The sequence below is a fragment of the Pleurodeles waltl genome, chromosome 10 (assembly GCF_031143425.1).
Source record: "Pleurodeles waltl isolate 20211129_DDA chromosome 10, aPleWal1.hap1.20221129, whole genome shotgun sequence".
Classification (NCBI taxonomy): domain Eukaryota; kingdom Metazoa; phylum Chordata; class Amphibia; order Caudata; family Salamandridae; genus Pleurodeles; species Pleurodeles waltl.
The window spans coordinates 232459357-232471548 of NC_090449.1; the positions used below are offsets into that span (position 1 = coordinate 232459357).

A 12192-nucleotide genomic window follows, 5' to 3' on the forward strand; every position below is an offset into this window, starting at 1 on the left:
CATCAATGAGAACCCAAAGACTCTACTGATTTCCTGGACGGGAGAGGGTATCGCCCATCGCATCATTGGCAAAATCAGGCTTAGTTCACGCTTCTGGCATAGTGGATGTAGCTGCAATTTTAAGATACTGGCTAACATCTGGAACGCCGTCTTTATGGTCTAATAGTCATCAGGCAGTTCCTTAAAGGTCTATTCAACGTCTTCTCTCCAATAAAGTTGCCTCCTCCATATTGGCAGCTTATCTCAGTACTGGCACAGTTGATGAAGAGTCCCTTTAAACCAATACATATGGCATAAATCATATTACTAACATGGAAAGTTGCGTTGCTATTGGGTCTGACATCAACCAGAAGAGTGAGTGAAATAGAAATGTATATCATTAAGGAACCTTTGTTGAAGTTTAACGATAACACGTGATTCTAAGGACTAATCCCAGGATCATCCTAAAGGTCCCTAAGGGTTTTCATCTAAATTAACCTATTGTACTGAAGACAGTCTTCCTGAGTCCACAAACAGCAGCGGAAAGATCACTGCAAACCAGAGATATGAAGAGATGCCTAAAGTTGTACTTGCATCGCACTAAGCATGTCAGGAACACAGACTGCTAGTAGCATGTGGGAATCTTAACAGAGGTTTTCTGGTTTCCAAGGCAAGCATAGCTCAATGGATATCAACTACTATGGACTTCCTGGCTCAAGAAAGACTTCCTCAGGCAGCCAACAAATCTACTGGGCCAAGCCTTATCCACAAACATGAATCCAAAGAGATCAAGAGGCGGGTCTCTCTAGGTCGAAAGTTTTATTTATTTATTTTGGGGGCGGGGGGCGACTGTCCTCCTAGGTAGCCTACCTTTTTGCACTGTGAATGCTGTGTGTTTTTTTTTTTTTTTTTTTTTTAATTGTTAAGTTTGAGTGCTGTGGGAGGTGGCATAAAATGACTGGTGTCAGTTTCCCTGACCTCATGGAAAATGTATTTAATGATCCATCACCTATGATCTATCTGGACGTTTTCAAACAAATCTTGGATTCTCCAGACACCGTGGCTCGATCATGGCCCCAGCTGCCATATTTTGCTATGTTTCACTGGCTTCATTGCAGATTTTCATTTTGATGGACATGTCATTGGAAGGTGAGTGAGCTGTTTTTTCGAAGAGATGTCTGACTCCTCCCCCAGAATGCTTAAACAGCAGCGCCACAGCACTTCTCAATAGACCTGGCCTCTTTGGTGAAGCAGGTTTGCCAGCAGTACTCAACATTTCGGGGCTACACTGTGTAACAAGAGGTTATCAGCATCAGTCTTATCCAAACATCCCAAGAAGTGCATTGCTCCTTTTTGGGGGCAGGGATGTATCAAAGGTATGCCATCAGCAGCAGCAGCTCCATTTCCTGCTGTCTTCTGCTGCCTCTTTATCTTCCCCTCCGGCTACCCATTGCACCAGCTTGTGCTGGGTGAGTGTCTCACAATTCTCCACCAGTTGGAATACCAGCATGATGGATAGCTGGGTCATCCTGCTAATCTGCAGGGCAATACACCCTAACATTCCTGTCTTCCCTTTTGGACCTCCCTCCTTTCAGCGTGGTGTGCTCTCTGTCACATATTTTACCCTACTGAGAAAATGGTCCATAGCAATGGAGCTCCTGCAGGAGAGAGGCAGGTGATTTTTATCTATTTCCGTCTTGTTCCCCAAGGATTATCGACGCCTGGGAACCATCAACAGTAGATCTTTGCATCTTGAATGTTTATTTGTCAGGCAAGATCAAACTTCTGTCCCAGAGCCAGGTTTTGTTGGCCATGAACGTAGAAGATTGGCTGATCACCCTGAACATCCTGGACATAAACTTTCAGCTGACGATCCTGCCCGCTCACAAACTTTACCTGAAGTTCACTCTGGGATCTAGGCACCAGCAGTTTGTTGCACTGGCAATTTGTTTGATGACTGCACCACGATGTTTGACTTGGGCATGCTTTCTTCTGGTCCTGCAACCCAATCTTCTGACGCTGGGGCTTCAAGTGTAGAGTTTCAGTAGTGCAAACTAAAGACCTGCTTTTTGCCAGAGGTTGTTGGCGTCATCTTGGTTTCGAGGAAACATGCCATGAAATGTGTTTATGTAGGCCATGGGAATAAAGTTATTAAGTGGTGCGCGTCGGAAGGTCTGTACCCCTTTCAGTCCTGTCTTTGGATTGATAAACAATTCACACCATCGCTTGCCTAGCAAGGCCTGGCTATGGCTCTCATCAGAGGTTATTAGTCTGTCCAGTCGTGTGCCCGACAGCCGCTTTAACTCTCTGCTAGTGGCAAGATTTCTTAAAGGTGCACTTGTTTCCTCTTCCTATGTTATTGTTCCTCATTAGAATTGGAATGCTGCATTACTGTTCCTCGTGGAATCACCATTTAAACCTATTCACAGTTGAAAATGTTTTTCATGTGGTAAGAACTTTGACCCAAAAAGTCGGTAAACTAGAAGCCTTTCTGGTCTGGCCACCTTTTACAGCAGTCTACCTGAATAAACTGCTGCTTCGCTCCTGCCCTTCATTCTTTTCAAAAGCTGTATCTGCCTTTCACCCGATTCCCTCTTCTATTTGTCTCCCTCCCCACCCTTTCCTTGTACCAGTGAGGAGGAGGAGTGACTGCATAGATTAGATCCCAGGCCTGCATTTACCTGTTGCTTAAACCGCATCTCCGGAAAGACCGGGTTATCATCTCTTTGTGAACTGTGCTGGAGTAAAACGGAGCAAGGCCATAACCAAAAGATAATTTTTTTGTTTTGCATAGAGATGTGTAGCACCTTGAAGAATGAACCTCCGTATGACGACCAGGACCATTCCACAAGGGCCATGGCTGCTTCCACAGCTCTCACCAAAGGTATTCTGGTGGCTGACGTGCTGGCTGGTCAGGATCCCTGCATACGTTCGCTAGTCTTTATTGCCTCGCTTCCAAGGCATGCAATGATGAATACTTTCCATGACCCACTTGGGTAGTAAGCATTACCCGACCCCTTATCCCTGTGGTGCTGCTTTGTTACTGATTCATAAAGTGAAGAATTTGTGTGAAGAAGTGTCCATCAGACAAAATGTCTCTTACCTTTGGTAAGAATATCTATGGTGAATAACATACATTTCTTCAGATTCCTCACTCCCTTTCCCCTCCACTGATACCTTACTGGTGTGACAAATAAGATTTCAAGTTTCATGAGCGTGTCATATTCTGTGATGGGCTTTCTCCTTAATGCTCTCTGTTCCTCTTCACACACTCGAAGGGATGCAGAAATAATACCTGAAACTGAGGTCCGCACACCAATTGCCACCATACATGCTCCATTGTTGTCACATCCTTAATGGGCGAAGTTGCAGCTGAGGCTGCGTGATGCCACTCGGCGATGTTGGAGACCTATCGCGGAGAACGACATTTTCAGGACATTTTGGCACTTGAAGGATAACCATAAGGCGAGGAATCGGTGGGAAGACTACTAGTATCCACCAATAATTTAAAATGAATGCAAGTATTTTGTCTAGTTGGAGATTAACGTCACTAGACGAAACAGATGTGAGAAATTATTGGTAGCATGTGGAAAAATACATCCTCTCAAAAAAAAAAAAAAACATGAAATGCAAGACAGTAAAAAAAACAAAAAAACACTAGAACCAGTGTTGTTCAGTCTGCTAAAGATTAGCACAGCATGTATCATGCATGTGTACAGGACCGGGCTGGGAAACAAGGCAAAACTGCGATTCACCCTGCTCCGTTTATGTCCACGACAATCTTTTCCTCCATCCATCCGTGCTCTCTCTTCCCCTCACTGATCACTTCCTATCTACCGCATCCCTCCTTGCCTCTCAAACTCGCTCTCTTGAAGCCTCTTGCTTGCTGGAATGAATTCGCTGCCCTAAAAACAGGCTTAGAGGGGCTCCACCCCACCTGGGAAACGGCTAGTGGAATAAAAGGCCTGTCCGACCTGCTCATTTATGTTTAGACACACCTTTGACTCCCTCAGGTTATTCCTGTCAGCAACAAGAGCGACGGACACGAATACAGCCAGAAGTAGTTACTAGTGGCAGAGGTAACTTCAAACTTCACATAATTTTTGTTTCTCTTGTGTCTGTATTGTAGATTTATTGAGCAACGTAAGCCACTCCACATACTTTCTGTAAGCATTACTCCGTTGATTCTTCCTAGAATGGGTGTTGTCTTCTCCCAGGAAGTACTGTTCAACCTGTTTGCTTGAAGCTAAATCCAGTATATGCTGTCTGACCCAGCATGTGGGTGTGAAGTGAGTTGCAGTCGATGCACAGTATGTCACTGGAGTAAGAACAATTACGTTCCGGCTTATTCTGGTACTATTAATTCTTGCTTTTTAGACCATGGGTCATGTTTCAGTCGGGTCTTGTGGCTTAGTGGACTAATGCATCCATGTAGCAAGAGGCCTGTGTTAGACCTATTGGTCACAGGTTCAAATCTCCGCGGGTCCACTCGGCCTTTAATCCTTCTGAGGTCGATGAACCATTGAGTTGGGTAACAATAAACATCTGTTCTTCAGCGCCAAGATACCCTTCGGTGGACGTGCGCTTTGCAAATGCACGCTATGTTTCAGCTTTGCATGTTGGAAACATCATGTAAGTGCTGGATAGTGGTGGTTGGTGTTAAATGAGTGGGACCTTATCATACAAGGGGCAGCTGCTGGTAATTGCTACATTAAAATACTGTAAGTGTCGGTTTACGTTAAAGACGTTTTTACGATTCTACATGTGACTGCAAGCAGTTTCACCCGGGGGAAGCAGCAGGAGTACTGCAATAGTCATAAAGGCATTGTTTTTAAATTGTATACATCTGTTTGTAAAAGCCTTTGTACTTTTTAGGGTCAAGCCTGCGTCGCATGTGCTTGCGCATGCGTTTCGCTAGCAAGACGTTTTAGGAATTAAAAAGGGCTCGGAGCCCCGTCCACTTCACGTCAGTGCCTTTCATTGGTTTGTGAGCTTGCCTGTTAGAATCAGCTTGATTTCATTAGTGGAAGGCACGCATACGTTTGCCTTTTCCGGTGGTTAGCCCTCCTCAAGCGCATCGACCAAGTACAGAAAGCATGCTAGGCTCGCTGTTTTCCGTCCGGTTCGTGGACTACTTTTTCTCTATTTTCGCAGCGCGATCTTGCTTGGCAGAAGTCGAGCGCTTTGCATAATATCGACCCTGTTACACAGTTAATTCCACTTTACGTACATGGTTTATGTGGCAAGAAAAGTCCGGTTAGGAGTTTACAACGCTATTAGCTCTAACACGAGCAAAAGCGACACCCGTTGTATTGCAAATGCATGTCTTGTATTGCCACCTTTTAGACTGTGGCAACTTTATTATTATTATTTTTAACTGCACATTCATGGACTCGTGTTACTTTATTTGTTTTTTGCTGATACAGACTGACTCCTCTGTCCTCATGAAGTTAGGTCACCTAGACGGTTTGATACGCAGCGTCTACTAGCTGGTTATACCACTTTTCTGAACTGCGCATTCTTGCACACTTGTCATTTCACTTTATTTTTTGTTAATATGACGCACTCAAGCGCCCCTTATTTAGGTCAGCTCACTTTCCTGTTTGAACATGCAGTGCCTACTCAGGTGCTTTAACAAACTATCCAGTGCATTGATGTGCCCACATAATTTAGAGAAATGCCTGCACCTCCTCATCACTGAAACACTTTTAACTTTAGCAGGGCTGTCCACTTTTTCATTATGATACATGCAGTGCAACTCAGAAAGCGCTCTCGGTCCTCTTTACTGAGAAGTGTCATTTGCCTTAATTATTCATCTTGTTAAATGCCACATTTTCCGCTGTGGTAATTTTAAAACATGTGTTTTCCGATTAACACGATAGCGTGTGTGCACGTTTTAGATTTTTTTTTTTTTCCTCATGATAAGCCATATATTTAATTGACTGCAAGATTTTTTTAATGTGAAAAGTAGTGTGTGCTTCCAAGCTTTAATGCAGGAAGCGTCTGTGCGCGTTTTATAAATATTTCTTTCTTTGCTTGTAATACAGGAAGTATTACAAGGAAAGAAAGAAATCTACATAGTGCACACAGATGCTTTGCAATCCATCTTTGGAGCATATAAAGTAGTTGCTTACATAAGCGCCCACACGCTACTTTTTTTTACAATAAATCAAAATTGCTTTACGAATTACAAACTATTATATGGGTTAATATATTTAAAAAACAAAGAATACTTACGTTTCGAGACAGCAAATTAAGATCTCAAATATGTACACAGACACACATTTGGCTGAGGGATAGTGATTTATGTTAATTTACTCCTTTTGTTTGTGTCTGCAAAGAATCAAAATGCCACTTGTGAGCACGATAACAGTCTTTCCAGCCATGCTAAGGTATTGCCAACTATATTCAAGCAGGCCCCTTTGGGAACAAATCGTGCAAGAATTCTTTCTCCTTAAGTCACCTCTGACGTCATACTTGTGCCACAAATACAGCTGCTCACGTTATACAAATTCTATCTATCATAAGTTCTGAAAGCTTGGGTTGTTTTTCATCAGAACATTTTTTTTACTACCTGACTAGCTTATTTGTAACTTTTTAATTGAGTGCTTTGGTTGCTCTGGCAAGGCAGCGTGCATCTTCTTTTTTAAGTAATGTATGTGTTATGTAGTGAAAAGAGCTTTTGTAGTCGGCGTTAAAAAAATGTGAATGAGGGTAACCTGTGGTGAATGGTCGGACTAGCTGAGTCACTTAAAATGTAAAGCAGTTTGCAACGTAAGTTAAATAACCTTTCCCAAACAAAGGTTTCATGTAGCTATCATACGAAGCATGTTTTGTTTTACACTTATGTTTGCTCAGTAGTAGTAATAACGACGTTTGTGTGGGACTTCTTAGCGCACGTCCATGAGTTTTAGCTGTTTCTTTAGAAGGTGATAAATCCAACTCAATGGTTTGTCTTTGCGGTTTTACATAGATTGAAATCGTCCCCAAAGCATTGCAGCATTTTACATGACAACCAGTTACATTACACAAGGACACATTTATTTTTTTCCTTTAAGGCACAGGTCAATTTGCACAGAATCACAGGATGTTGAGCTGCTAAAGTAGCACAATCCTTTAAAAAAAAAAAAAAAAAAAATACTTTTGGTTAGATACATACAAAATATGCTTTTAGCTCAAAATGTTTCCGTAGAAAGTTAAACTATATCAGTGGGCCGCCATGTATGGCACAAACTCATGCTACCTCCTGCTGGTTAGGGTCGAGCGCAAAGTGCTCTGCCCCTGCTGTAATCTCTCTATGGGCTTGTAACCACGACCACCGCAAGCCCATGAGTTTGGATGGCTTGTGGGCTTGCCTTTTAAATTTGCTTGCTTTCATAAGTGGAAGGCATGCGTACGTCATGCCTTTTCCGGTGTTTAGCCCTCCTCCAGTGCACCGGCCAACTACAGAAAACATAGGAGGCTCTGTGTTTTCCATATGGTTTCTGGACTACTTTTTTCAATTTTTTTCCTACACAGCGCGATCTTCCTGGGCAGTAGTTGAGCGCTCTACATCACATCAACCCTGTTACATTGATAATACGTTTGAAAGGAGTGAACTTTTGTTTTACTTCTTATTTTCAATTTATGTGGCAAGAAATATGCAGTTTGGAATTTACAACGCAAATAGCTCTCACTCGAGCAAATGCCAAACCCATTGCATTGCAAATGCTTGTTCTCTTTTGTTTTCACGCTGTATCTAGGCTTTGATGCCCTCTGCTGGGTCCTCTGCTCTGCTTCGGATGTCTATAGAATAGGGAGATTCTACAATTCTATACCATCTATCCATTATGGGGGTTTATTTTTAAATAATAAAAGCAGGTTTCGCACGTTAAGAAATGCTGTTATTAGCCTTCTTCTTATGTTTTTAGTTTTTTTCCGCAGGAAAAAATGAAGAGCCCTCGAGAAAGAGTATCACTCTCGGCAGCTACTCAAAAGTCTCTGGACAGGAAAAAACTCCTAAGGTACATATTCCATTTAATACATGTTTGTTCATCATTTCTCAATAATGTTATGAAAATCTCCACTTTGTTTTTCGTGGTTTACCGATTCTTTACTTGGATTAAACCCAGAGAAGACTTAACTTCACTTCCTGATTGCTACACAACCTATCGGGTTTAAGGATCTCGAGAGAATCACGAGTCCACTGAGAAAAGCGTAGTGATAAACACTCATTCCCTTTAAGACACAGCGGATTACCTCACTTTCATAACTAATGTTTGGCTACATCTGTGTCATCCTGAGGGACATTTGGTGGGTTGCCAATGAACTGTGATGTTCATTCAGTAATTCGTTAAGTGGCATGCCTAACTCCCATTGTAGTTTACTTTCTCAGTAATGTCAATTGGATTCCTGGAGCTTGAGTACAAGGTGAATGTTTACATGGCTCCTTTTAGAAGCCACACAAACAAAACGCAAATACAAGGGACCGGGATTTGCTGCTTTTTCACCTAAGAAGGCATGGCTTATGGTTTAAACGTGTATTCTCAATTGACATGTTCTTTGTGTATTGCTATGTTCCTTGTCGTTTTGTTTGCTTGTTGGGGGCAAACAATCACAGTCCTCTTCTAGTAACATAATTGTTAATTTTTTACAAGACTCATACTATCATAAATAATCGTGCTGGAGCGACTTACTCAGCAATAGTGTTTGCCTTCAACCATTTCGTTTTCCAGACTAATGTTCTACAAATTTGAAGTAGAATTGTATAGGGAGGTGATTAGAAAATCTGAGGTTCACATCTGAGGATACGATCCACAGCAGAACATCCTTTTCCTCAAATGACTTACCTTTGTGTAATTTGTGAAGAATGAGTCGACTGAGTTTAGACTGTCAGACTGCTGAAAAATCTGTTCACTTCTAGTAGTACTTTAGAGATCACGGGAATACTGAGCATCACTTTGAACTGAAGCAAGATATCCCTTTGCCAACTCGAGGGTTCATTTATCTGCCCTACATTTTTTAGTATTGTTAAAGGGAACGCTGCCTCCTATCAATTAATAGCAAATATACCAAATTCATGTTGTGTGGCATGGTTACACCCATGAAGTGGTACTCCGGGAAACGTTCCATCCCTCACTTCTCACTCACATAGTGGGATACAGACCCATCTTCCCATAACAGATACTACATGAAAGAAGAAAAAAAACTTTTTAAAAAAGCTTGCACTTGCAGAACCAATTCACATTCCTCACCAAAGGGTCCAAATTGTATTTTGCATCCGTCGATCACTGTGATTTTTTATTTTTTATTTTTCCTTTTATTCCTATGTGGGCATCGGGGAGGTTATCTCTGAATCTGTAATGGGAGGACATCTGCATTTGAAGAAAGGGGAACTTCTTCCCTCATTAGAAAGGTATTATTGTTCTGCATCAGCGCATTCTCATTGAAGTCCTAAACGTAGAATAGCCCCGCCTGCATGCTTGAAGCCCGGAACAAGATAGATGGATGAAAGAATGAACAAATGGATGGAAATATAGATAACAAAATAACATCTTCTGACGTTGGAGGTAGAGGCATCATTGTTGAACATCATGGTTACACCTCCAAAAGTATTTTACTGCCCAGCTTTAACTGCATTTTCCTGTAGAAAACTACAATGTTGTAGATAGCATAATCGTCCCCTTGCAACATTTTGTGTAGAAATGTTATATAGTGAAAGATATGCTGTTATTATGCAGAAAAATGAAGGGAAATGTGCCCGTCCAGTCAGAAGCATCAGCTGCGCTCAGCATACACTGTTAAGACTGCCAGCAGATTCCGTTACCTAGCATGCACTGTACTGGCAGTTTGCCTCCCAGCCTCAGTTCTTTTTCAGGTTAGTGCTGACAGGATCTCAGGATACTTCAGAGGTTTTCAACCTCATTTTTCTGAAGTTGTTTCTTTGGAAAAGTATTTTTTATTCAATGTTCACTCAACATCTTTTGAAGAGTTGAACATATATATTCCCTGGGTTTTTCAGCTTTACTGAATTGTCTCCTTCATTTTGCCTTCACATTTAGTGAAATGCCCCAAATGTAGGAGAAAGACGGCTACTCTGATTCCCAAGACAGACATCTGTAGAGCTCTACGCCTCCAGTCATAGTGACTCTGGTGCCAACCATCTCCACATTACCTCTTCTAACAACATCGAGACTGGTCCTTTTGCGACTGTTGCAACACCAGCTTGAACATGTCACCAGCTTTCAACTGCAACATTTCCACAACGTTGACACTTTACTCCAACACATTCCATGGTCCCATTGTCAATGTAGACATTGCATCTAGGCACCAAGAATGTCTGACTTCAGAATCTACAATTAGGTCAATGTCTAATTTCAACGTCAAGGGTTTTTTCAGGTTCAAAACATACCCAGTCTCCACGCACACTGATGAATTGATGCCTATAAATTACTCTGAGTTACCAATGAGACACAAGTATGTCATATCTGCAGAAGACCCACTGAAAGTACCTTTGTTCTGACTAACTACTACTACTGCCGGACATTCCAGTGCCACACCGTACCATTTCTCCATTGGCACCAACACCACCATAGCCTCCTACACTACAAGAAGTCTCCAGGGTACAGAGTCTGTCAGAGCCCACAACAGCTTGTACATCACTTTCTCTGGGTAGACTCAAGAAGAAAGCCCTTCGCATCTCCAGGCATAGCAAGGCTGTTCTAAAGGCACTTCCCATACTCCAATATCACCTCCACCATCTCTGTTAAGATCGTTCCTAGTGGATGCTATTCTAACATTCCAGCACGTACTAATTAAAGTTGCACAAAACTCAATATCAAATAGAGGTCCATCACTGCTCTGTATAGGAGATAATGGAAACATTACTACCCAGACCCTCACTGATAACAATTTTACCACTGGTTACAGGCTTCATGGACCTTGACGAAGACACATTTTTAACCCCAGCAACCATAAAATCAGCTATCCACGTCTCCTCAAGAAATACAAGCCTGCTCAACTACAACCTGCATTTCTAAGCCAGAAACCAAAACCAGACCCCATTGTAGTTTCTGCAGTGCACAAGAAATGCCCATCAGCAGTACCACCTGAACGGGGAAGTAAAAAGATGGATACTGTGAGTAGAAAATTTTGCGGATCAACTTCTTTGGCTTTCAGATCGGTTAGTGAGTGCCTGCTCTCTCTTCTGGGCAGGTATGGCAGTTTGATATTGGAATCTCAAGTCACTTTCGCAGATGACCTACCAAGCGATAGAAGACCAGACTTCCTTGAAATTTGTGTGAGGGACAGGTTGTCTCCAATCCGGTCATAAGCACTACCACTGGTTGTGCAGATCTGACTTCTACAACTTACTGTCATGGCATTGCTTTACAATAAGCATAGTGGTTTAGTCTAACTCTAAAATTGATGCACAATTAAAATAAAAAAAATGAACTTGCTTTTCTCAAGTACTGTCTTTTTCGGGCCAGATGCTGACAAAGGTGCTAAGAATGAAAAATAATTGTTTTTCTTTTAGACCCATAGCTTTTAGGGTATCAAATTGCTGTTGCTCTCAGTTCCAGTGCAATGATACCAGGCCCCAACAGAGACAGAGGGGTTGTTCCCCCTCAGTGGTCCTACTATGCCCAATCTTGGAGGCAACAGATACAATATCTTCAGCCCCAGTTTTCTCAAAGACCTATCTGTGGCAGATGAAAGCAGCCACAAGTCTGTTATAGAGATTCCTCTCCTACAACAACAAACTATGAGCGGAATATTCTATCTTTATTCATCACTCGGGTCTCCTCCGCCCTCAATACCACAGAAGCAAGCACCAAAGCACCTTCTTCATCAGTGAACAGAAATAACATCTGTACTTCAAAACAAGCAAAAAATAATCAGCCCCTCTCTTTCTACGAGGGAAAGGTATTTATTCAAGATAATTTTTGGTTCCCAAGACCAGCCCAATGATATAATTCAGACATATATGAGACCTGAAGGAAGCCAACAAATTCTTCAAAAAGGGGAATTTCTGATGCTCCAACAACATCCGATTTATCCATAACTCCTAAAAAGAGATTATATGTGCTCTGTGAAGCTACAGATGCTTATTGCCATATCCCAGTAGAGAAACACAGAACACTTCTCTTCCTTGTGTGCAGAATTCACTCCCGTAAAATGGACTACCATTTGACCTCAAATTGGCACCCACAACTTTTTTTTCAAGTGCATAGC

The 12192-nt window shown here is 42.0% G+C and overlaps 1 protein-coding gene across 6 annotated transcripts in view; it reads left to right on the plus strand.

Annotated features, from left to right (window-relative positions):
* The window catches only part of CCP110 (centriolar coiled-coil protein 110), a 425941-nt gene that overhangs the window by 307681 nt on the left and 106068 nt on the right, over positions 1-12192 (plus strand). For all 6 annotated transcript variants that reach the window (XM_069210241.1, XM_069210243.1, XM_069210242.1 and 3 more), the window contains one exon: positions 7903-7982. In XM_069210241.1, coding sequence (XP_069066342.1) covers positions 7903-7982 — 80 coding nt within the window. The remainder of the gene's footprint in view (positions 1-7902; positions 7983-12192) is intronic.